This window comes from Taurulus bubalis, assembly GCF_910589615.1.
Source record: "Taurulus bubalis genome assembly, chromosome: 15".
Lineage (NCBI taxonomy): Eukaryota > Metazoa > Chordata > Actinopteri > Perciformes > Cottidae > Taurulus > Taurulus bubalis.
Genome location: NC_136603.1, coordinates 688,263 through 712,418, shown reverse-complemented (window position 1 = coordinate 712,418; position 24,156 = coordinate 688,263). Strand labels below are relative to the sequence as shown.

The following is a 24,156-nucleotide window of genomic DNA, read 5'->3' as shown; positions in this document are numbered from 1 at the left end:
GTGAAACTAATTAGCTTTAAAGTGAATACCAGAGCATGTACAGTGTTTGCTATGTTACTGTCCTCTATGCACATTAAAACAATACAACACTGTCAACCCTCCACACTGAGCTCTCTTGCCCACATTGTCCAGTTTGATGTTAGCTAGCTAGCCTCATTTAGCTTAACAGCTAACTGTGCAGCACATTTAAGCTAACCTTCAACTCGGTCACGTTAGCCCTCGGCTATTCAGTATTTCAAGACAAAAACAACAACTGCAGTGTATGTTTAACAACAATATAAAGGTATTATAATTATTATCTTCTGCTTAAATGACAAAGAGGAGAAGGAGGTGGGCGGAGCTTCCCAGAGTACAGAGTACTTTCCAGAGTACACTGTCTTGTGTCTGTTCATGTGCAAGTACATCACCACTGGGGTTTGTTTTACTCTTGTTGTTGTTGTATTAACTCTGAAATATTTGATGTACTTTGAAACTGAGGACTTTACTGTGAACAGACGGAGAGGAGGAGCCGGGTATTCTGCTAAGCTAACGTCAAGCTAACAGTCGGAAGTGCTCCACACAGCTGATCTCATCGCTGTATTGTTGTTTTACGCTTTCATGTCGGACAGAAATGTACCCAGCATGCAGTGTGCGGTGATCTGACCGGTTGAGTCTCTGTTAAGTCCTTTGATCTGTCTCTTGTGTTTTTAACTATAAAACCTTAACTACGCAGTTCAGTCGACACAAATCAACACAAGCAACAGGATCAGTGATGTTCAGTATTTTTATTTCCGTTCATTGTCCGTTCACTCTGCGGTGGGGTGGCCAGCTCGGGGGTCAGGGGGTCAGGGGGTCAGGGGGTCCCGGCCTCTGAGCGCTTAGTTGGCGGCGAGGATCTGGTCGACCCAGCCGCGGAGCTCGGTGACGCGGGCGTAGACGGCCGGAGTGGAGGTGGAGCAGCGGCTGCTTCCCCAGGAGACGATGCCCACCAGGGTCCAGGCGTTGTCCTGCTGGCACACCAGGGGGCCGCCGGAGTCGCCCTGAGGAACCGCAACCGAGCCGTCAGTAAACAACCAACACACCACAGAAGAAGAGCATAAAGACTTGAAATCAAAGTGTCGGAGCCAGACGGGAAGTGGGCGGGGCCTCACCATGCAGGAAGTGGCTCCGGCTCCTCCGCCACAGATCATCACGCTGGACACCTGGTTGCCCCAGGTCTTCTTGCACTGCTCGTTGGACATCAGGGGGAGGGCGGCCTGCTGCAGCTTGTTGGGAGTACTGGGAGCTGTGGGAGACAACACACCCTTTCAGAGTAAAAGCACTGTCGTTGCAGCGAATCCTTTCAGACTAAAAAGGCTCCGGTCCCACCGTTGTAGCGGGTCAGACCCCATCCGCTGGTCACGCAGGTCATGCCGGCGGGGAAGTTGCCGGTGGACTCGGCGAGGCAGACGGGCGACACGTTGGTTCCCAGGCGGGCGGGGCTGGCCAGCTTGATGAGGGAGATGTCGTTGTTGATGGTTCTGGGGTTCCAGCCGGGGTGGGTGAACACCTGGAGGGGGGAGGGGTTAGCGCGGTGAAGAACGCGTGTTTTGGAACCCGATTGGCCGACGGGCGGTTCTGCTCACCTTGGCGGGCTTCAGACGCTGGACGTCCTCGTTGGAGCCGTAGCCCTTATCGTGCTCTCCGGCGATCACGACGTGGTAGGTCCTGACGGGAAGCAGGAAACAGGAAGTACATCTTTAAAAGGGCCGGATCACCAAACCACACGGAGAAACGTCCAGTTGTGTTTCTCTCGTTAGCAAGAAACTGCAAAACATCATCCGGTGTACTGTCGCCCTTTACGCCCTCACCCTGACCTCTGATCCTATTACTGTTGGAGCTTTGTCTAGAGGTGCACATGGGGGTCATGCATTGTTGTAGCCATGATTGTTATGTTTAATGTGGTACTTGATCTGTACCTTGTGACCTGATATAAAAGGGCCCCCTAATTAGGGCTCAACAGGTGACGTCATCAATCCAGCTGTGAATGTTTCTACTGACAAGTATCCTGATGGCTTCAATGCACTCATCATCATCATCATCATCATCATCATCATCATCATCATCACACTGTGGATTATTCTGACTCAATATAATCACTAGAGCACTAGATGTGGATCAACCCAACAAAGCCTCTATTTCCTGTTTGTGTGATTAAAAACTAGAGAGAATCACTGATGGAACCACTGGTTTGTAGTTTGAAAGATTCTCGTCTCCAGCAGGAAGCGGCGAGACGCAAACAGGAAGTCAGACCGACTGGTGGCGCTGACCTGACGTTGCAGTGAGCGGCGGTCACCACCCAGTTCTCGTTGATCAGAGATCCTCCGCAGAAGTGGAAGCCGTTGGATTGCTGGGAGAGAAAATCAAAAACTGAACTCAGTCTCTGAACAACAAGAGCAGAGAAGAAGAAGAAGAAGAAGAAGAAGAAGAAGAAGAAGAAGAAGAAGAAGAAGAAGAAGAAGAAACAGCAGTCAGCTGACTCACCTGCAGGGACACCTGCCAGGGCCAGGAGTGAGGCACCGCCTCCTCTCCGTTGACGATGCGGGCGTAGCCGGTCACCTCGGGGGCGATGGCGGGGGTGCCGCAGCCTGAGAGGACGACGGGCGACTTTAAAGGAGCATTCTGCTGTTTTTACTACAAATACTTGATCTAAAGTACTGCTGTCTGGTGGCTGTTCACCATTGATCTATTATTGCACTACGTTTTTTATTTTTATTTTAATTCAAAGAGTCAAATTCCTCGTATGTTCAACGTACTTACTAGATAAATAAAGTCGATAAGAAGTTTAATTCTTAGCTGTAACTTCTGCTCTTTGATTCTTAACCAAAAAGAATCATCTCTTGTTCATCATCAGAGTCACGAGGAAATGTTTTTATGGACTCAAAATATGAATGAACTGAGTTCATCAGCACATTTAACGTCAGTGTCTCTTGTTCCATAAAGTCTATGAAACTCACCGTAGGCGGCGCTGACGAAGGCGAGGCAGGACACGATCCAGAGGAAGGCCATGGTGAGGAAGAGGAGGATGATGGTGTGCTGGAGGACCGAGCTGCTTTTTTATCCCCGGGGTCTGCCGGGCCTCGGCCAATCGGAGCGGCCGCTGGGTCGTCCAGCTGGTTATCAGCCAGAGGCAGCGGCGCCGTTCTCACGAGTCACACGCCCTGAAAGCCAGCTCTCTGATTGGCTGCTGACGACTGCAGCACACACTCTATTTCAATTCTCATCTGTTGTGTTTTAGGTTATACAAATATGAATAAAAACACAACGTTCATACACAAAATACATTAATTTAAAATGTGGTCAACAAAAACACAATAACATTTTAACAATTCACTGATAAAATATGACAAGAAGAAGAAAGAACAGAGAAGAAGAAGAAGAAGAAGAAGAAGAAGAAGAAGAAGAAGAAGAAGAAGAAGAAGAATATATACTATTATGTTGTCATGTTACAATATGTCAATATATATATACATATATACATATATATATATATATATATATATATATAGATATATATATATATATAAACTATATCAGTGAAACATATTCATGTTCAGATCTTTCATGTTTCACATTCAAACATTTTGCTGACTGTACAGTTTGTTGTCAGTTTGTGTCAACATGGCTCACACTGACAGACACGCAACTGTTGGATACAGTGTATATATATATATATATATATATATATATATATATATATATATGACGGGCTGTCACGGCCTTCTAAGCCTTCTCTGCTGGCCAAAACAGAATCACAAAGTTTTTTTAGAATTAAAAGTTATAGCTATTCATACATTATGTATATATATACATATATTATATATACATATATAATATATGTATATATATGCATATATTATATATATAATATATATATATATATATACATTATGTATATATATATGTATATGTATATATACACATATATATATAGTATATATGTATGTAGATATATATTATATATACATATATTATATATGTATATATATATGTATATATATATATATATATATATATATATATATATATATATATATATATATATATATCAGTGACGGGCCGTCAGGGCCTTCTAAGCCTTCTCTGCTGGCCTAAACAGAATCTCAAAGTTTTTTTAGAATTAAAAGTTATAGCTATTTTATAATTGTATTGTTTTTCACAAATACACTACATGTATTATAATTATTTTTCCCTATTAGCTTATTTTCTCACTGCACAGCTCCTGTCTTCCTCTGTTGCTCTGCTTCAGGCCTCTGGTTCGGTTCGGCTTAACAGCATCTTATCCAATCACATTTCACCTCTCTTAATCAATGGACGAGTATGGAAGAGCTTGTTATGACTAAATGTGACTGGTTGTTGATTTGGACAACATGCATTGTTGTTGTTGGGCTGGTCCAGTCAGCCAGGATGCTCAACATCGAGGCACCTTGCTCCACAGGGGGGCTCCGTGCATAAATAAGGGTGCTATGACTCTTCTGAGACGTCTCCAACCTCCAGGCGTCCGACCGAGAGGCGCTGCGTAACTGTGCGCTGCTCGGCGGGGAGTTCGCTGGTGGTTGAAGCCTCCCTCCATGCCTGTTCACATGATGGACTGTATGAACACATGATGACTGTATGAACATGTGATGGACTGTATGAACACATGATGACTGTATGAACACATGGTGGACTGTATGAACACATGATGACTGTATGAACACATGGTGGACTGTATGAACACATGATGACTGTATGAACACATGGTGGACTGTATGAACACATGATGACTGTATGAACACATGGTGGACTGTATGAACACATGATGACTGTATGAACACATGGTGGACTGTATGAACACATGGTGTATGAACACATGGTGGACTGTATGAACACATGGTGTATGAACACATGGTGACTGTATGAACACATGGTGGACTGTATGAACACATGATGACTGTATGAACACATGATGGACTGTATGAACACATGGTGGACTGTATGAACACATGATGGACTGTATGAATGCATGATGGACTGTATGAACACATGGTGGACTGTATGAACACATGATGACTGTATGAACATGTGATAGACTGTATGAACACATGATGACTGTATGAACACATGGTGGACTGTATGAACACATGGTGTATGAACACATATTGGACTGTATGAACACATAGTGGACTGTATGAACACATGAGGACTGTATGAACACATGATGGACTGTATGAACACATGGTGGACTGTATGAACACATGGTGACTGTATGAACACATGATGAACTGTATGAACACATGGTGGACTGTATGAACACATAGTGGACTGTATGAACACATGATGGACTGTATGAACACATGATGGACTGTATGAACACATGGTGGACTGTATGAATACATGGTGACTGTATGAACACATGATGGACTGTATGAACACATGATGGACTGTATGAACACATGATGACTGTATGAACACATGGTGGACTATATGAACACATGATGACTGTATGAACACATGATGACTGTATGAACACATGGTGACTGTATGAACACATGATGACTGTATGAACACCAGTGGCTCTAGTGGTTGTAGCGGTTTCAATGGTTCTAGTGGTTATCATGGTTCCAGTGGTTCTAGTGGTTTCATTGGTTCTACTGGCTCTAGTGGTTCTAGTGGTTCTAGTGGTTTCAGTGGTTCTACTGGGTCTAGTAGTTCTACTGGTTCCAGTGGTTCTAGTGGTTCCAGTGGTTCTACTGGGTCTAGTAGTTCTACTGGTTCCAGTGGTTCTAGTGGTTTCAGTGGTTCTACTGGTTCCAGTGGTTCTACTGGGTTTAGTGGTTCTACTGTTTCCAGTGGTTCTATTGGTTTCAGTGGTTCTACTAGTTCCAGTGGTTCTACTGGGTCTAGTGGTTCTACTGGTTCCAGTGGTTGTAGTGGTTTCAGTGGTTCTACTGGTTCCAGTGGTTCCACTGGGTTTAGTGGTTCTACTGGTTCCAGTGGTTCTAGTGGTTCCAGTGGTTCTAGTGGTTTCAGTGGTTCTACTGGTTCCAGTGGTTCTACTGGGTCTAGTGGTTCCAGTGGTTCTACTGGTGGACTGTATGAACGTGCCGTGTATTGAGTGGGTCGGTCTGTGACAGTAACTCTACTTCTTCCCGGAGCCTCTGTGCTCGCCTCAAGTTTCCATGGATCATGCTGTGTGGAGCCGGTCCCGTCTCCTGCCTCCTGTCTGCTGTCTCCTCTCTCCTGCCTCTTGCCTCTTGCCTCCTGCCTCCTGTCTCCTGCCTCCTGTCTCCTGCCTCCTGCCTCCTGTCTGCTGTCTCCTGCCTACTGTCTCCTGCCTCCTGCCTCCTCTCTCCTGCCTCCTGTCTCCTGTCTGCTGTCTCCTCTCTCCTGCCTCTTGCCTACTGTCTCCTGCCTCCTGTCCCCTGTCTCCTCTCTCCTCTCTCCTGCCTCCTCTCTCCTGCCTCCTGTCTCCTGTCTGCTGTCTCCTCTCTCCTGCCTCCTGTTTCCTGTCTCCTGCCTCTTGTCTCCTGCCTCCTACCTCCTGTCCCCTGTCCCCTGTCTCCTGTCTCCTGCCTCCTGCCATGGCCCTGCTGATGCCCCCCCTCCTCTCTACCTCCTTCTGCTTCATGGATCGTGGTTATCTGGATCATGGACCATGCATACTACTCATTAGATGAATAATTTCTGTCACATTCATGTAATGTGCTGTAACTCCGTTACGTTATTCATTCTGGCCACATGACATCTATTGCTTCTGTCCATCCAGGAGAGGGATCCTCCTCTGTTGCTCTCCCTCATGTTCTTCCTGTTTCCCCTGTGAAAGGGTTTTACTATCTTTATTTGGAAGTTGTTCCTGATCCGATGTGAGGTCCGATGTGAGGATAACCTAAAACACAACAGATGAGAATTGAAATAGAGTGTGTGCTGCAGTCGTCAGCAGCCAATCAGAGAGCTGGCTTTCAGGGCGTGTGACTCGTGAGAACGGCGCCGCTGCCTCTGGCTGATAACCAGCTGGACGACCCAGCGGCCGCTCCGATTGGCCGAGGCCCGGCAGACCCCGGGGATAAAAAAGCAGCTCGGTCCTCCAGCACACCATCATCCTCCTCTTCCTCACCATGGCCTTCCTCTGGATCGTGTCCTGCCTCGCCTTCGTCAGCGCCGCCTACGGTGAGTTTCATAGACTTTATGGAACAAGAGACACTGACGTTAAATGTGCTGATGAACTCAGTTCATTCATATTTTGAGTCCATAAAAACATTTCCTCGTGACTCTGATGATGAACAAGAGATGATTCTTTTTGGTTAAGAATCAAAGAGCAGAAGTTACAGCTAAGAATTAAACTTCTCATCGACTTTATTTATCTAGTAAGTACGTTGAACATACGAGGAATTTGACTCTTTGAATTAAAATAAAAATAAAAAACGTAGTGCAATAATAGATCAATGGTGAACAGCCACCAGACAGCAGTACTTTAGATCAAGTATTTGTAGTAAAAACAGCAGAATGCTCCTTTAAAGTCGCCCGTCGTCCTCTCAGGCTGCGGCACCCCCGCCATTGCCCCCGAGGTGACCGGCTACGCCCGCATCGTCAACGGAGAGGAGGCGGTGCCTCACTCCTGGCCCTGGCAGGTGTCCCTGCAGGTGAGTCAGCTGACTGCTGTTTCTTCTTCTTCTTCTTCTTCTTCTTCTTCTTCTTCTTCTTCTTCTTCTTCTTCTCTGCTCTTGTTGTTCAGAGACTGAGTTCAGTTTTTGATTTTCTCTCCCAGCAATCCAACGGCTTCCACTTCTGCGGAGGATCTCTGATCAACGAGAACTGGGTGGTGACCGCCGCTCACTGCAACGTCAGGTCAGCGCCACCAGTCGGTCTGACTTCCTGTTTGCGTCTCGCCGCTTCCTGCTGGAGACGAGAATCTTTCAAACTACAAACCAGTGGTTCCATCAGTGATTCTCTCTAGTTTTTAATCACACAAACAGGAAATAGAGGCTTTGTTGGGTTGATCCACATCTAGTGCTCTAGTGATTATATTGAGTCAGAATAATCCACAGTGTGATGATGATGATGATGATGATGATGATGATGATGATGATGATGAGTGCATTGAAGCCATCAGGATACTTGTCAGTAGAAACATTCACAGCTGGATTGATGACGTCACCTGTTGAGCCCTAATTAGGGGGCCCTTTTATATCAGGTCACAAGGTACAGATCAAGTACCACATTAAACATAACAATCATGGCTACAACAATGCATGACCCCCATGTGCACCTCTAGACAAAGCTCCAACAGTAATAGGATCAGAGGTCAGGGTGAGGGCGTAAAGGGCGACAGTACACCGGATGATGTTTTGCAGTTTCTTGCTAACGAGAGAAACACAACTGGACGTTTCTCTGTGTGGTTTGGTGATCCGGCCCTTTTAAAGATGTACTTCCTGTTTCCTGCTTCCCGTCAGGACCTACCACGTCGTGATCGCCGGAGAGCACGATAAGGGCTACGGCTCCAACGAGGACGTCCAGCGTCTGAAGCCCGCCAAGGTGAGCAGAACCGCCCGTCGGCCAATCGGGTTCCAAAACACGCGTTCTTCACCGCGCTAACCCCTCCCCCCTCCAGGTGTTCACCCACCCCGGCTGGAACCCCAGAACCATCAACAACGACATCTCCCTCATCAAGCTGGCCAGCCCCGCCCGCCTGGGAACCAACGTGTCCCCCGTCTGCCTCGCCGAGTCCACCGGCAACTTCCCCGCCGGCATGACCTGCGTGACCAGCGGATGGGGTCTGACCCGCTACAACGGTGGGACCGGAGCCTTTTTAGTCTGAAAGGATTCGCTGCAACGACAGTGCTTTTACTCTGAAAGGGTGTGTTGTCTCCCACAGCTCCCAGTACTCCCAACAAGCTGCAGCAGGCCGCCCTCCCCCTGATGTCCAACGAGCAGTGCAAGAAGACCTGGGGCAACCAGGTGTCCAGCGTGATGATCTGTGGCGGAGGAGCCGGAGCCACTTCCTGCATGGTGAGGCCCCGCCCACTTCCCGTCTGGCTCCGACACTTTGATTTCAAGTCTTTATGCTCTTCTTCTGTGGTGTGTTGGTTGTTTACTGACGGCTCGGTTGCGGTTCCTCAGGGCGACTCCGGCGGCCCCCTGGTGTGCCAGCAGGACAACGCCTGGACCCTGGTGGGCATCGTCTCCTGGGGAAGCAGCCGCTGCTCCACCTCCACTCCGGCCGTCTACGCCCGCGTCACCGAGCTCCGCGGCTGGGTCGACCAGATCCTCGCCGCCAACTAAGCGCTCAGAGGCCGGGACCCCCTGACCCCCTGACCCCCTGACCCCTTGACCCCCGAGCTGGCCACCCCACCGCAGAGTGAACGGACAATGAACGGAAATAAAAATACTGAACATCACTGATCCTGTTGCTTGTGTTGATTTGTGTCGACTGAACTGCGTAGTTAAGGTTTTATAGTGAAAAACACAAGAGACAGATCAAAGGACTTAACAGAGACTCAACCGGTCTTTCTCTGTACTTGTGTTCTCGTGTGGACATGAGTACACAAGTACATGAGGACACAATAACACGAGTACACAAGTAGCTGAACCTCATCTGTGTAGTACACGAGAACACAAGTGTGTCCTTGTGTTCTCGTGTACTTTTGTACTTGTGTACTTGTGTTCGAGACACAGAGGAGGTTCAGGTACTTTAGTGTAGTGTGTAGTGGTGTTTGTGTATCTAACTGCACTGATCAGAATCAGAATCAGCTTTTATGGCCATGTGAATTTGCACATACGTGGAATTTGACTCCGGTTTCACTCGCTCTCTGTACTTTTACACAATATAACACAATATAATATACAGTAAACAAGATAAACATAATGATGCACCTCTTGATGTGTGTATGTGGAGTAAAGGCTGATGGATTTAATATTGAAATACTGTTATCATGTTACTGCCAGATTATTAGGCCTAGATAGATTATGTATAATAGATAGATTATATATAATCTATCTATTATATATAATAGATAGATTATGTATTAAAAAGAACCAAAACATTTATTAGTTTCCTGAGACAAAGTCGAAAAATAACGGCTCAGGAGCAAGCGACCAAACCACGGGACAAGACCGAGTGGGTGCTGTAAACACTCACACACACACACACACACACACACACACACACACACACACACACACACACACACACACACACACGCACGCGCACACACACAGTTCAATGGTTATTGCAAGACTCATAAACCTTTATTGATATCTGACGTCATAAATCACCTGTAGTCTGTAACCAGTTCCTCCTTTGATCTTTATCTCGTGCCGCAGTGTCCCGGCTCCTCGCGTCATGGACAGGTTGACTTTAGCTTTTATTTTGAAATCCCCTGACAGGAACTCGGGCACTATGCGCCCGTCCACTTGCCGCGTCTCCACAGCGCGTGGGGTCCGGACCATGGAGCTGGTCCTGCAGCCTCAGCTCTGACTCCAGCCGCCCCGCGGAGCTCCGACATGCTGCTGCCGGGAAACAGCTCCTTCTGCCGGGCGCAGCTCCTGGAGACCAACCGGTCCGTGGCGGCGCAGGGCGGCGGCTCCGCGCCGGAGGCGGCGGTGGTGCCGGCGGTGTTCGGGCTGATCTTCGTGGTGGGGGTGGTGGGGAACTCTCTGGTGATGGCGGTGATCGGGAGGGTGAGGTACGGAGGAGGAGGAGGAGGGAGGCGCACCAGCAGCCCCACCAACATCTTCATCCTGAACCTGAGCGTGGCGGACCTCCTCTTCCTCCTGCTCTGCGTCCCCTTCCAGGCCACCATCTACTCGCTGCCGCAGTGGGTGTTCGGGTCCGTCCTCTGCCGTTTCGGACACTACTTCTCGACCGTCAGCGCGCTGGTGAGCGTCTTCACGCTGGCGGCCATGTCCGTGGACCGCTACGTGGCCGTGGTGCTCTCCAACAAGTCCTGCGCGCGCGTCCGGAGCCGCCGGAACGCGCTGTGCGCCGTGTGCGCCATCTGGACGCTGTCCCTGCTGTGCTCGGTGCCGGTGGCGCAGCACCAGGTCCTGACCGGCCACCCCAGCGCGCCCAACAGCACCTTCTGCTGGGAGGACTGGTCCGGAGCCTCCAGGCGCGCGTACCGGGTGACGATGCTGCTGGTCGGCTACCTGCTGCCGCTGCTGCTCATCAGCTGCTGCTACAGCAAGGTCAGTGCGGGGTCAAGGTCAGTGCGGGGTCAAGGTCAGCTGCTTTATCAGGACCGAACACGTGAATAACAGCAGGGACCAAAGGGCGCGCGCTCATAAACACTGCGCGTAAAAACCTGCGGCAAGCCGCAGAGACCCGCAGCGAGACACCGGCGTGGAGTTTCAAAATAAAACATTCATGTGATTGTATTAAATGATTAAATTCATTCACCCTAAATGTATTATTATTATTGCGTTTCTTTCCAACAGGAAAAATGATCCAAATAATGAAATTACAAATATGTTTGACAAACGGTACCGTGTGTTCCTAAGGTAGATTCTGCGTTCTTCTTCTCCAGAAGTGTTACATAGAATTTAAGAGAGAAAGAGTTCTCTGAAGTGTCCTGCGTCTCAGGGCTCTTATTGTGAAGGGCATGCGTGACCTCCTGTGTGACATTAGTGTTCTCTGGACTTCAAACCGAGCCTCCAGGAAGCTACTGGGCCTGAAGCAGATTTACAGAGTGACCAAACAATCACAACTTCCTGGTCACGCGATGACACGACGCCCAAAAGACTTCCGACACCGAGACGCCGTGAACGTGGTCTCTCCAGTCATCACGTCATTAGAAGAGTTATGTTCTTCTTCCGGAGGTTAGAGAGAGTTAGCATGTATTAGTTATCATTAGTTAGCATAATGTATCATTAGGAAGCATTAGTTAGCATAGTTTATCATTAGTTAGCATTAGTTGGCATAGTTTATCATTAGGTAGCATTAATTAGCATGTATAATTAGTTAGCATCATTTATTATTAACTAGCATTAGTTTTCAATAATCTTGTGTTTCTTTCTGTTATTGTCGTTTATTGTCTGTTATTCATATTGTTGATTTTTACTTTTTCAGGTTTTGTTTCATCTTCATAAAAAGATGAAGAACATGTCCAGGAAGTCTCAGCGCTCCAAAAGAAAGGTGCACTTCCTGTTCATCCTCCTCTTCCTCTTCCATCTCTCTGCTGTTGATGAAGATGAAGTCTAATGTGCAGTGTGGAGCTTCAGTGTGTGATGATGAGCTTCTTCTTCTTCTTCTTCTTCTTCTTCTTCTTCTTCTTCTTCTTCTTCTGGTTTAACCAGTTTCATCTTCTTAAACTTGCTATTTTCTGTAGCTGATATAAACTCCTTTAAACCGGTCTGACCACAGTATCACTACAGGGTTGTAGTACTATTGGTGGTATCATAGTACTATGAACGGCTCCTCTGTACTCTGAATCGTAGTACTATTAGTGGTAGCATAAAACCATGGAGGGCTCTTTTGTATACTTAATCATTGTACTATTGGTGGTATTGTAGTACAATTGACGGCCCCTTTGTACTCTGAACCATAGTACTATTGGTGGTAGTACCATGGACCTCCAGGTGAACGATGTGTGCCACCTGGTGAACACCCTGGTGGACACCCTGATTGACCCTGTTGGACACCCTGATTGACACCCTGGTAGACACCCTGGTAGACACCCTGGTGGACACCCTGATTGACACCCTGGTAGACACCCTGGTGGACACCCTGGTAGACACCCTGATTGACCCTGTTGGACACCCTGATTGACACCCTGGTGGACACCCTGTTGGACACCCTGATTGACCCTGTTGGACACCCTGATTGACACCCTGGTGGACACCCTGTTGGACACCCTGATTGACCCTGTTGGACACCCTGATTGACACCCTGGTGGACACCCTGTTGGACACCCTGGTGGACACCCTGTTGGACACCCTGGTGGACACCCTGATTGACACCCTGGTAGACACCCTGATTGACACCCTGGTGGACACCCTGTTGGACACCCTGGTGGACACCCTGATTGACACCCTGTTGGACACCCTGATTGACACCCTGGTGGACACCCTGATTGACACCCTGGTGGACACCCTGTTGGACACCCTGGTGGACACCCTGATTGACACCCTGGGTGACAGTGTGCCGGCGTCCTGTTACAGCAGATCACAGATCAGCTCCTTAGGTCAGTGGAGCTGGAACAAAGGCTGCTGGGTAAATATTTAGACAGCAGGGCTAAGAATAGAACAGATTCCCACACAGGCAGAAGAGGGAGGACCGTCTTCATTCTTTATTCATTAATACTGTTGCAACACTGGTGTTTGTTCTCGTCAGCTCAGTTATGGATTATGATCGTGATCACATGACGAGGAAACGCTTCTCATCATCCTCCAGCAGAGAACTCCTCAGGTTGAATCCTCTCCAGGAGGTTTATGGTTCTTTATTGAGCAGTTCAATCAAATCACATGAAACACACAACTAGTGGAGACGGTGAGACGAGGTGCAGAGATATTAAATAACAAAGGTAATACTAGAACATTTTGCAAGAAATGTTGATGGTGTGGCGACTACTGCCGCAAGACGTCACAATACATATATATATATAATTATATATATATATATATAATTATATATATATATATATATATATATATATATATATATATATATATATATATATATATATATATATAATGTAAAAGGAAAACTGTATGTGGGGAGTGTCCTGACTGCATTTGGGAGTGTCTTGACTGGGAGTGTCTTAACTGGGAGTGTCCTGACTGGGAGTGTCCTGACTGTATGTGGGAGTGTCCTGACCGCATGTGGGAGTGTCTTGACTGTATGTGGGAGTGTCCTGACTGGGAGTGTCCTGACTTAAGTGAAGAGTCTGGACCGTATGTGGGAGTGTCCTGACTGTATGTGGGAGTGTCCTGACTGTATGTGGGAGTGTCTTGACTGTATGTGGGAGTGTCCTGACTGCATGTGGGAGTGTCCTGACTGCATGTAGGAGTGTCCTGACTGCATGTGGGAGTGTCTTGACTGGGAGTGTCCTGACTGCATGTGGGAGTGTCCTGACTGCATGTGGGAGTGTCCTCACTACATGTAGGAGTGTCCTGACTGCATGTGGGAGTGTCCTCACTGCATGTAGGAGTGTCCTGACTGCATGTGGGAGTGTCTTGACTGGGAGTGTCCTGACTGCATGTGGGAGTGTCCTGACTGCATGTGGGAGTGTCTTGACTGGGAGTGTCCTGACTGCATGTAGGAGTGTCCTGACTGCATGTGGGAGTGTCCTCACTGCATGTTGGAGTGTCCTGACTGCATGTGGGAGTGTCCCCACTGCATGTGGGAGTGTCCTGACTGCATGTGGGAGTGTCCTCACTGCATGTAGGAGTGTCCTGACTGCATGTGGGAGTGTCCTGACTGCATGTGGGAGTGTCCTGATGTTTCTTCTCTTCCACCCGGCAGACGGCTCAGACGGTCCTCCTGGTCGTCGCCGCCTTCACCATCTGCTGGATGCCCCACCACATCATCGCCATGTGGGTGGAGTTCGGCCACTTTCCCCTGAATGAGGCCACCTTCGCCTTTCGCATCGTCTCCCACTGCCTTTCGTACGGGAACTCCTGCGTCAACCCCGTCCTTTACGCCTTCCTGTCCGAGAACTTCCGCAAGGCCTGCCGCCAGGTCTTCACCGGCTGCTTCCTGTACCCGCCGCCGCCAACGGGCAAGGCGGTGCGTTTACGCATGGAGAACTTCTCCACCACGCACTCCACCACCAACATATGAAGGGCCGAGGGGCGTGGTCAGACAGAAGGACAACACAGCAGGATGTGTGTCACATGACACCAGGACGGCGTGTGATTGGCTGCTGACTCGTCTTGTTTTAGCAGAACAGAAAATGGAGGTTCATTATTGACAGAATTACTAACTGAGCAGAAAACTGCAGGACACTTTATTAAGTGAAGAGTCTGCATTTTAGACATGAAACAAACATCAGTTCTGTGAGCATAAAACTCTTATAGTTTCATTGAGAACCGTTTTAGTCTCTTTTTGAGAAATGAAAAATGAAAGCTGCCTCGCATCATTATCATTTAGGTTAATATTTACTGCATATTAAGAAAGGTTTAACATACGTTTCACTTAATTTGTATTATATATTTTGTTATGTGTTGTATTAAAATCTGGTGAAAGAAACGCTTCTTCTTATGGTTTTAACTTTAGCTTTCATCACGAGTCATTACAAGTTTATTTTCAGAGTGCATTCGAGGGTTTAGAGTAGGGCTGCAACTAACGGGGTGACGGCATGTTTCACCACGTTATGTTTTTTTACAAGCAAGACTGAACTGTAACGGAACATAAAGTAACTTTAACGACAATACACAACCCAAACACGTTAGCTAACACGATAGCAAGCCGACTAGTAGCTTCCATTAAAAACAAGTTTGAGGAACATGAAGACGCTGATTGGCCAAGACTCGACTCGTCAAAGATCTTCTATTTTTGAGAAGATCACAACCTCACCTTTTCTCGTGTCTCACTCCAATCTCGGAAACGCTGGCCGGCCAGTTGCTCTGCTCCGCTCTTTTTTTTTCTCCGCGACTTATTGCCCGGCGTAATAATCACGCGACACAACTAATCGATAATGAAATTCGTTGCCAACACTTTTGATAATCGATTTTTATCGATTTTATCGATTCGTTGTTGCAGCCCTAGTTTAGAGCGGTCCTGATAGTAAGTAATAATAAAACATCTTTCAGACTTTCATTCTTACTGCACGGCCCTGTACCAAAGGACCCACGGCCCGGTACCGGGCGCTGCTTTAGAGGGTTTCTGAGCACTTCCAACTGGTAGGAGGTCCCAAGGTAGATCCAGAACACATCTGGTCTGGGAATGGTCTGGTCCAGGCACCCGGATAAGTGGAAAGATATTGGATGGATGGATAACTCCCTTTGTTAAATAAACAACTTAATCTGATCTTTGAAATGAGAGTTTTAGGCCCAATCCCAATCTTCACCTTAAGGACTCACAGACTTTGATGCTCCTCTCAGTCCTTGTGGGTTTGGTTCTGTCCTATTGTCACATCGTGAAGTGTTTGAGTCAAAGAGGCCGTGATAAAATACCTTTACACTACAACATTACGGATTAAAAATGGAACATAAAAACACATGAAATCAGAGGAATGCAGCAGAAATGATATATATATATATATATATATATATATATATATATATATATATATATATATATATATATATATATATTACATTCATCAAACATTTTGTTTTGACAAAACGAGTAAACAGATCATTTAAAATGACTCCTCATCTCGTGAGGAAGACGTTCAAATCAGTGAATAAAAAGTATAAAATAAATACACAATTCTACACAATATGTTGTTATGTAGTCGTGATGTGTTGCAGCAAAGTGCTGTCATTCATATTCACACCATCAAGCCCTGAAGCCTCTCAACTCAACCATAGAGGTGATCAGTGAGTCCCAGAGGTTTAAGGTTTAGGGTGTAGGGGGACATTGTGGCAGGGCCTTACACTTTGCAAAGGGCTGTTAGGTAAGAAGGTATACAGTGCCATCTAGTGGTCCTCCAGTAGAACCTGTAGTCCAAGTCTAATCGATCCCACAGGAAGAGGCCTTGTTGAAACTTGTTTTATAGACGTGACATTCTGAGTGGGTCAGATCCAGATGGAAACAAGAACTGGACCCGATGGACCAATGAGGAAGCAGCAGGAGACAAAACACTTAGAGAAAAGGACATGTGAAAAAAAAGGACGTGTGTGACGTACAGTAAATAGGATTATAAGTGAAATATTAACTTTAATCAGACATGTAAACCAAATTGTTATAGTAGGTTCAAAATGGAGGATGAAGATTTCTGTCTGTGTTTTTCTGTCCTTGTCTGATTGTTCGTAAAGTTGGTTGTTATGCTGTTATGTATTATTATTATTCACTATTTATTTGTTGTCTAATAATGTGAGGTAATGTGTAACTTGTAAAAACTTAAAATACAATAATTTAAGGAAAGAAAGACAGAACCAGAATGTTTGGTGCATGTCAAGATGCTCTGGCAGGAACAAAGGAAGTGGACCGGTCCACGTTGTGAGAGACTGTGTGGACCACGAGGGACCAGAACCAACGGGGACAGGAAGTGATCACATGAACAAACGCTGAGCCTCGAGGTAAAAAGTTTAGATTTTATTAACAGCTTTTAGAAACATTGGACAACATGGTGATTGTTTGAGGAACGAGTTTGACTCCAAAGATTAAATATATGAAAGTACATTATGAACCATTAGAGAAAGGACAACAACACAAACAAAAGTTAATTGAAGTTAATTGAACATTGAGCGTTTCTAGATAAACTGTTAAAATGTCGATAATCAAAGTGATGCAATCAAACAAATGAATGCTTTGTGCGTGTGATGAGCTGAACTTTGACTCCAGCTGAGCTTCTGTCGTTCGGACTCTCAGACCTGAAGAGGACACAGAGACACTGAGGAACCAGAACCCTTAAACCCAAACCCAGGATACAGAGGCTCAGTGAATGTGCTGCTGAAGGTGTGGAGGTGGATCAGCATGTCGGAGGAGACTCTGTAGAAGGACAGAGAGCCAGCAGGACAGTCCACATACACTGCTACTCTACCGGAGGAGGAGGAAGAGGAGGAGGAGCTGATGGGTGTTTTTTGCTGCAGTGCTTCACATAGTAACCAACATCAGAGCACTTCAAACTCCAGGTCTGATGATCTTTCCCAAACACATAGCCAACACGGCCCGGTCCCCGGAGGAGGATCCTCCTGTAAGTCACTGATATATACACATCTCCTGACCACTCCACCTCCCAGTAACAGCGCCCAGTCAGACCAGTTCTACACAGCAGCTTACACCAGTCATCAAACCAGTCTGGACCATCAGGATGCGGCCGGTTCTCCAACACACGTGTCACCTTCCTGTTGTCAGACAGCTGGAGCTCTCCGCTCACGCTGAGGGGGTCCACTTCCAGTCCACAGACATCTAATGAGAACCAGACACAGAACATCTGATGGAGAGAACCAGACACAGAACAGTTCCATCTCAAGATTTAATTGGTTACAATCCTGGTCTTTGGATTGGCCGGATATCTTTTTTCCGTCATTAAGTGGAGCTGTGAAGGTATTTTGCTCATGATTTCTACACAAGTGCACGTGACCTCTACACAGATGCACGTGGAGCTCCTTTGTGCTCGTGGATAGGGCTGTGCGGTATACCGGTTACGGATTTCCATATGGTATGAATTTTTCATATCCCGTCATACCGGTAGTGCATGCTGTAACGACTGTTAGAATCTTACAAAATACCGTGATGTAAATTTTTGGCGATACCGCACAGCCCTTCTTCCATGACAAGTCTGCTCCATAATCTGTCCCACCTTCCACTTCACTGTTTTCACTGTGCCAAGTCACCAGAAACTTTGTATAACTCATCATCGTACTTCAGTCATGAAGATATCAACATGATCATGAATTAAAACACACTTACACTTCTTGATACCAGGTCTCAGTCTGTGCAGTCCACCACGTCCACCCTGCAGGGAGACAACATCTGAATCAGCGTCATACTCGTAGGACCCGGTAATAAAGGGGACAAACAGGCCAACGGGGACGGACCCAAATGCAGAGGAGCTGAGGAACGACGTCAAAGTAATTTAATCAACAGTGGGAAAAAAGTCCAAGACAAAGCGGGGATACTAACAGGGGAGTCAAAAAGGTATAACAAAGAAAGCCGAAGAAAAGCCAGAACCTGCAAAACAAAAACCTGGATCAGGTAAGCAGACAGCAGGGAACATACCGGGGCTAGAATCAGACGAACCAATACTGGGGCAGGAGACAAACAAGGTTTAAATTCACTGGGGAGGTATAGGGGATTAGACACAGGATGATTCAATTAGGAACGGGGCAGACAATCACAAGGACAGGAAGTGAAGAGAACAGAGGACACGAGAGGCACGGAAAATAAAAATAAAACAGGACACAAACTAAACAAAACTCAAGAACGAGACTGAACCCCCTCCTCAAGGGACAGGTACCAGACATCCCACCGACAGGATGCGGGGAGCTGGAGTCGGCAAGCGCATTGACAAGGGAATTGGGGTTCGCTGCTGCTCGGAGGCGGCTGCTGGAAGCGGGTGTTGTGGCGGCTTGGAGGTGGCTGCTGGCTACATACCAGCAAGCTAGCCTTCTGCATGCTATCCTTCAGTATGCTATCCTTCAGCATCCTGCTTCAGCTGTCCTGCACCTCGGTCGGTGAGCCTCTAGCTAGTGCCCTACTTGACCAGCTTCTTTTCTGCTCCTCACATCGAGCTAGTTAGCCTCCTGTCGTATTCCAGACGCTGTAGACTTTGAACAGCCTCCTTTCTTTGGAACTCGTCTGGTAACATCTCTGAGGTAGATAGAGGTTGGATCCCCAAGAAGGAACTGTTGGTCTCTGAAGTGTCGATCCCCAGATACCCAGCAATCCCGAGCTCCAGCTGCCCAATGACCCAAAGTATCTGCAGCTCAGCATTACAATTAACACCAAGCCCAAACAGTTTCCTGAGTCAGTGGTCCCAACCAACGTCAAGCCACAATTTACAAGTTTGTTACTAGTGCCTGTCACTAGTCACTAGTTCCTGTTTGGCTCTCCACTGGTCCATCAGTTGCAAGCTGTCCTTTCTGGTCCGTGTTTCAGTGGGGTACCATACTCCTGGTCATCCAACACAGATGCTCTGGCCATCTGGTTGTCTTCCCCCGCAAGTCCTCCATCAGACGGTCAATCTTCCCGGATTCTCATGCTCAGGTTCTACCGCCTGAGGTTCCGCTCTTCAATTCTCAGGCCACTTGGCTCCTGCGTTGTGGGTCCTACCCTACAATTCCTGAACTGTAACACATACACCTTCACTCATATCCAGCATGTACATTTTACTGTCCAGTCTGTTGTCTCTTCATACCTGAGAGTGTTCAGTCTCCAGTGTGGATCCTCCAGTCCAGCAGACAGCAGCTTCACTCCTGAGACTCCTGGATGATTGTAGCTCAGGTCCAGCTCTCTCAGATGGGAGGGGTTGGATCTCAGAGCTGAAGCCAGAGAAGAAGAGCCTTCCTCTGTGACCAGACAGCCTGAAAGACTACACACACACACACACACACACACACACACACACACACACACACACACACACACACACACACACACACACACACACACACACACACATACTTTCTTTACTACTTACTTACTTGCCCCAAGGACACATGGACTAGTGGAGTCGGGGATTGAAGGACCTCCCTGCTCTACCACAGTAGCCCACAGTTGAATCTAACCATTTAGCATTAGGAGGATCTTTAGTCAATCAATTCGATGATCAAATATAAAGTCAATGAAAGCCCCAAATGTTAAATGATTGTATCCTGACCTTAGGGTTTCCAGTGTACAGTGTGGACTCTCCAGTCCAGCCGACAGTAGCTTCACTCCTGAATCCTGCAGGTCGTTGTTACCCAGGTCCAGCTCTCTCAGACTAGAGGACTGGGAGCTGAGGACTGAGGACAGAGCTTCACAGCTTCTCTCTGAGAGGTTACAGCCACTCAGTCTGAAGAAGAATCAGCAAGTCATGACAAATCAGTGAACAAAAATAATTGGGTCTTATTTTTGTAATAAAATGAAACTACATTAATTAAATACTTACAAAGCCTTGTTGGAGGCTTTGACCACTGGCAGGAGCCTCAGAAGAGCCTCCTCTGAAGCAGAGTATTACTTCAGGTCAAACACCTCCAGATCTTCTCCTGATGACAGTAAGATGAAGACCAGAGCTGACCACTGAGCAGGATACAGTTTTTCTGTGGAGAGAAGTCCTGAACTCAGGGACTGTTGGATCTCCTCCACTGTCGAACCATCATTCAGTTCATTCAGACAGTAGAAAAGATTGATGCTTTTCTCTGGAGACACATCTTCATTGATCTTCTTTTTGATGTGCTGGACTGTTTTCTTTTTGGTCTGTGAGCTACTTCCTGTCTGTGTCAGCAGACCTCGTAGGAGAGTCTGATTGGTCTCCAGTGAAAGACCCAGGAGGAAGCGGAGGAACAAGTCCAGGTGTCCATTAGGACTCTGTAAGGCCTTGTTCACAGCACTCTGGTAGAACTGTGTTGATTTGCTACCGAGCACTTTAGACCACAGGGAGGTTGTTTGTTCTTCTGCCAGCAGGTTGACACCAGAGTTGATGAAGGTCAGATGGACATGAAGAGCAGCCAGAAACTCCTGAACACTCAGATGGACGAAGCAGAACACCTTGTCCTGGTACAGTCCTCTCTCCTCTCTAAAGATCTGTGTGAACAATCCTGAGTACACTGAGGCTGCTCTGATATCGATGCCACACTCTGTCAGGTCGGATTCATAGAAGATCAGGTTCCCTTTCTGCAGCTTAAGCCAGTTTTCCCAGAGACTCAGTCATCTTCCTGTTCTCTGGACTCCAGTGTGGATCTGTCTCAACTCCTCCATCATACTTGACCTTCTTCACTTTGGACTCAACCACCAGGAAGTGGATGTAAATCTCAGTCAGGGTCTTGGGCAGCTGTCCTCCCTCTCTGGTCTTCAACACGTCCTTCAGAACTGTAGCAGTGATCCAGCAGAAGACTGGGATGTGGCACATGATGTGGAGGCTTTGTGAGGTCTTAATGTGGGGGATGATCCTGCTGGCCTGCTCCTCAGCTCTCAACCTCTTCCTGAAGTACTCGTCCTTCTGTGGGTCAGTGAACCCTCTGACCTCTGTCACCAAGCCAACACAGTCAGGAGGGATCTGATTGGCTGCTGCAGGTCGTGTGGTAATCCAGAGGCGAGCAGAGGGATGCAGCTTCCCCCTGATGAGGTTTGTCAGCAGCACATCCACTGAGGTGGACTCTGTGACATCAGTCAGGACCTCATTGTTGTGGAAGTCCAGAGGAAGTCGACACTCATCCAGACCGTCAAAGATGAACACAACCGGGAACTCTTCTGATTGGTTCCTCTCCTCCAGGTGAGGCTTTAAAGAGGTCTTCTTGTCTGATGGTGGTTTCTGGTCTGTGTGGTTTCCTGGATGCTGTTTCAATCTGTCTGACCTCATGTTCATCATTGACCTCTGCAGTCCCTCCCTCTGTGATGTAGAGCTCTGTGTAGATCTGGTTCAGAAAGGTTGGGTTTCCTGCTTCAGGGATCCCCTCAAACACACACTGGAACTTCTTCTTCAGGTTAGATTTGAGTTCACGCTGACAAACTGCAGCGAGAAGTCCTGAATAAAAACACACCAACAAATCAGTGAGTGGATCCAACAGACAATCAGAGAATTTAAACATTTAAACATATTTGTTCCTCCTTCATTAGTTTCATTCAGCTCATCAGTGGAGGACAAACCACCTGATCTGATGAAGATGTGGGCAGCTATTAAGAAAAGCCTCCATTTCCTCTTCCCAGCATGTTAAATCTTTAGAGAAATCCTCTTACTGCTCTGCAGACAGTCAGCCAGCTCCTCCTGCTTCATGCTCCTCAGGAAGTGCAGTGAGATCTTCAGAAAGGCCGTTCTGCTGCTCTTCCTCTGCTGTTCATCCTCACCGTCCAACAACTCCTCTTCCTCGCTCTGACTCTCTAAGCATTGTGGGTAATCGGAACTCAGAACCTTCTGGATCTTCTTCAGCTCGTTCTTCACAAAAGTCACGATGCTCTCCTCCAGCAGCTGCAACAGAATGATGAACATGTGACTCATCTGTGAGTCTGAAGGACGCTGCTGGGACCTGAATGGTAGTTTAGCATTCATGTGTAGTTGGTGTAGTTAATAGTGAATGTTGTGTGTACATGTACACACCATGAATATGGAGTCCAGGGTGGACTGAACCTCTGAACTCTGCAGCTGAACTCTGGAGAAAACAAAGTTGAAGGACTTTAATGACTCAACTGAAGGAGTGTTCTCATAGTAATAACATGATTATCCGTCCACTGGCAGTTGGTTGTGTTATGTCTAAATTAGAGCTTCCGTATCTAACATCTACGTTGGTACTCACCCCGTGCTGAGTCTTCATCATTCTAGACCTGTTAGATTACTCTGAAGCGCCTCTCACTGCTGTTCATCTGAGCAATGTTTTGTATGATATTACATATGTTACCAAACAAATGTTGACGACTTCAAAAGCAATACGTGTCCGTTTGCTTGTCTCCACGTTGTGCTTTGCAGCGTGATGTCGTCGCAAAAGAACAAAGTCGGACAGTTTGTGTCCCTAAACATGAAACCAGTAGATTGTTTCAAGGCCGGGAGACTTTGTGTCGTAGCAAGGATCTGTTTTAAATTCTCACCTTCCTTCATCAGCGGGTCCAACTTTAAAGACATGAAAATTATCTATAGACTGGTCACTCTTTAAGGACACACAGCTGGGCCCAGATCCAGGTCCAGGCCCAGGTCCAGATCCAGGAGAGTCTGGTCTCTGCTGCTGCATCCTGATACAAACAAACAACTGACTAATGAAACATTTTTTTGATTGAAATGATTCTCACTCACTCATTAAATTCCGTTCATCGGTTTTCTCTGTTCATCATTTCATTAATAACTAATACATCTTGTTTTGAGAATTGATGCTGGTGTCGGGATCAAGACTATAAGTGGATCTGTCCCACATGAGACCAGGTCTGGACATGAACTCTCTTCTTAGTGCTGCTCTCTGAAGTTGTGTGAGTCACGTCCCACGACTTTGACTCAAAGTTCAGTTCTCTCACCTTCTTTCATCAGCTGGTCCAACTTTAAAGTCATGGAAATGATCTATAGACTGGTCACTCTTTAAGGACACACAGCTGGGTCCAGGTTCAGGTCCAGTTCCAGGTCCAGGTCCAGGTCCAGGTCCAGGTCCAGTTCCAGGTCCAGGTCCAGGTCCAGTTCCAGGTCCAGTTCCAGGTCTCTGCTGCTGCATCCTGACACAAACAAAGACAGTGGATAAGGTTTTCCGGTTCATGGAGATGTAATCTGATGGAAGAAGCCGTCTCTCCATCTCTTGGCTCACTCATTAAGTAAGGAGTTTATATCATAGACGCGTTTATTCAGTCCGTATTGAACGATGACGGTGGAGCGATTTGAGTCCTGGACTCTTGGAGATCCCGGTCTCACCTCTGAGCTTTGGTCTGGCTGTCTTGGT

General features: G+C 47.0%; 3 protein-coding genes and 1 pseudogene across 4 annotated transcripts; 2 read left to right on the top strand and 2 right to left on the bottom strand.

Annotated features, from left to right (window-relative positions):
* Positions 1-759: 759 nt before the first annotated feature.
* LOC306748216 (chymotrypsin B-like) lies at positions 760-3,031 on the bottom strand. The gene is made up of 7 exons (XM_079231356.1): positions 2,976-3,031; positions 2,503-2,606; positions 2,289-2,368; positions 1,605-1,686; positions 1,348-1,528; positions 1,131-1,264; positions 760-1,019 (listed from the first exon to the last, which is right to left on the bottom strand). The coding sequence occupies exons 1-7, from the start codon at positions 3,025-3,027 to the stop codon at positions 858-860; spliced, it is 795 nt and encodes a 264-aa protein (XP_079087482.1). The 5' UTR covers positions 3,028-3,031; the 3' UTR covers positions 760-857.
* Positions 3,032-7,115: 4,084 nt separating this feature from the next.
* ctrb.3 (chymotrypsinogen B, tandem duplicate 3) lies at positions 7,116-9,385 on the top strand (the record flags this gene model as incomplete). Its single annotated transcript, XM_079231309.1, has 7 exons — positions 7,116-7,167; positions 7,537-7,640; positions 7,766-7,845; positions 8,451-8,532; positions 8,609-8,789; positions 8,873-9,006; positions 9,118-9,385. 7 exons carry the CDS (start codon positions 7,116-7,118, stop codon positions 9,277-9,279), a joined length of 795 nt encoding a protein of 264 aa, XP_079087435.1. The 3' UTR covers positions 9,280-9,385.
* Positions 9,386-10,500: 1,115 nt separating this feature from the next.
* galr1b (galanin receptor 1b) lies at positions 10,501-14,776 on the top strand (the record flags this gene model as incomplete). The annotated part of the gene is made up of 3 exons (XM_079231327.1): positions 10,501-11,184; positions 12,065-12,130; positions 14,459-14,776. The coding sequence occupies 3 exons, from the start codon at positions 10,501-10,503 to the stop codon at positions 14,774-14,776; spliced, it is 1,068 nt and encodes a 355-aa protein (XP_079087453.1).
* A 2,693-nt stretch (positions 14,777-17,469) lies between these two features.
* Positions 17,470-23,466, bottom strand: LOC306747405 (NACHT, LRR and PYD domains-containing protein 3-like; annotated as a pseudogene). Its single transcript has 7 exons — positions 23,327-23,466; positions 22,842-22,893; positions 22,484-22,712; positions 20,697-22,271; positions 20,427-20,600; positions 19,933-20,138; positions 17,470-18,013 (listed from the first exon to the last, which is right to left on the bottom strand). The product of its transcript is annotated as an NACHT, LRR and PYD domains-containing protein 3-like (transcript).
* Positions 23,467-24,156: the final 690 nt, after the last annotated feature.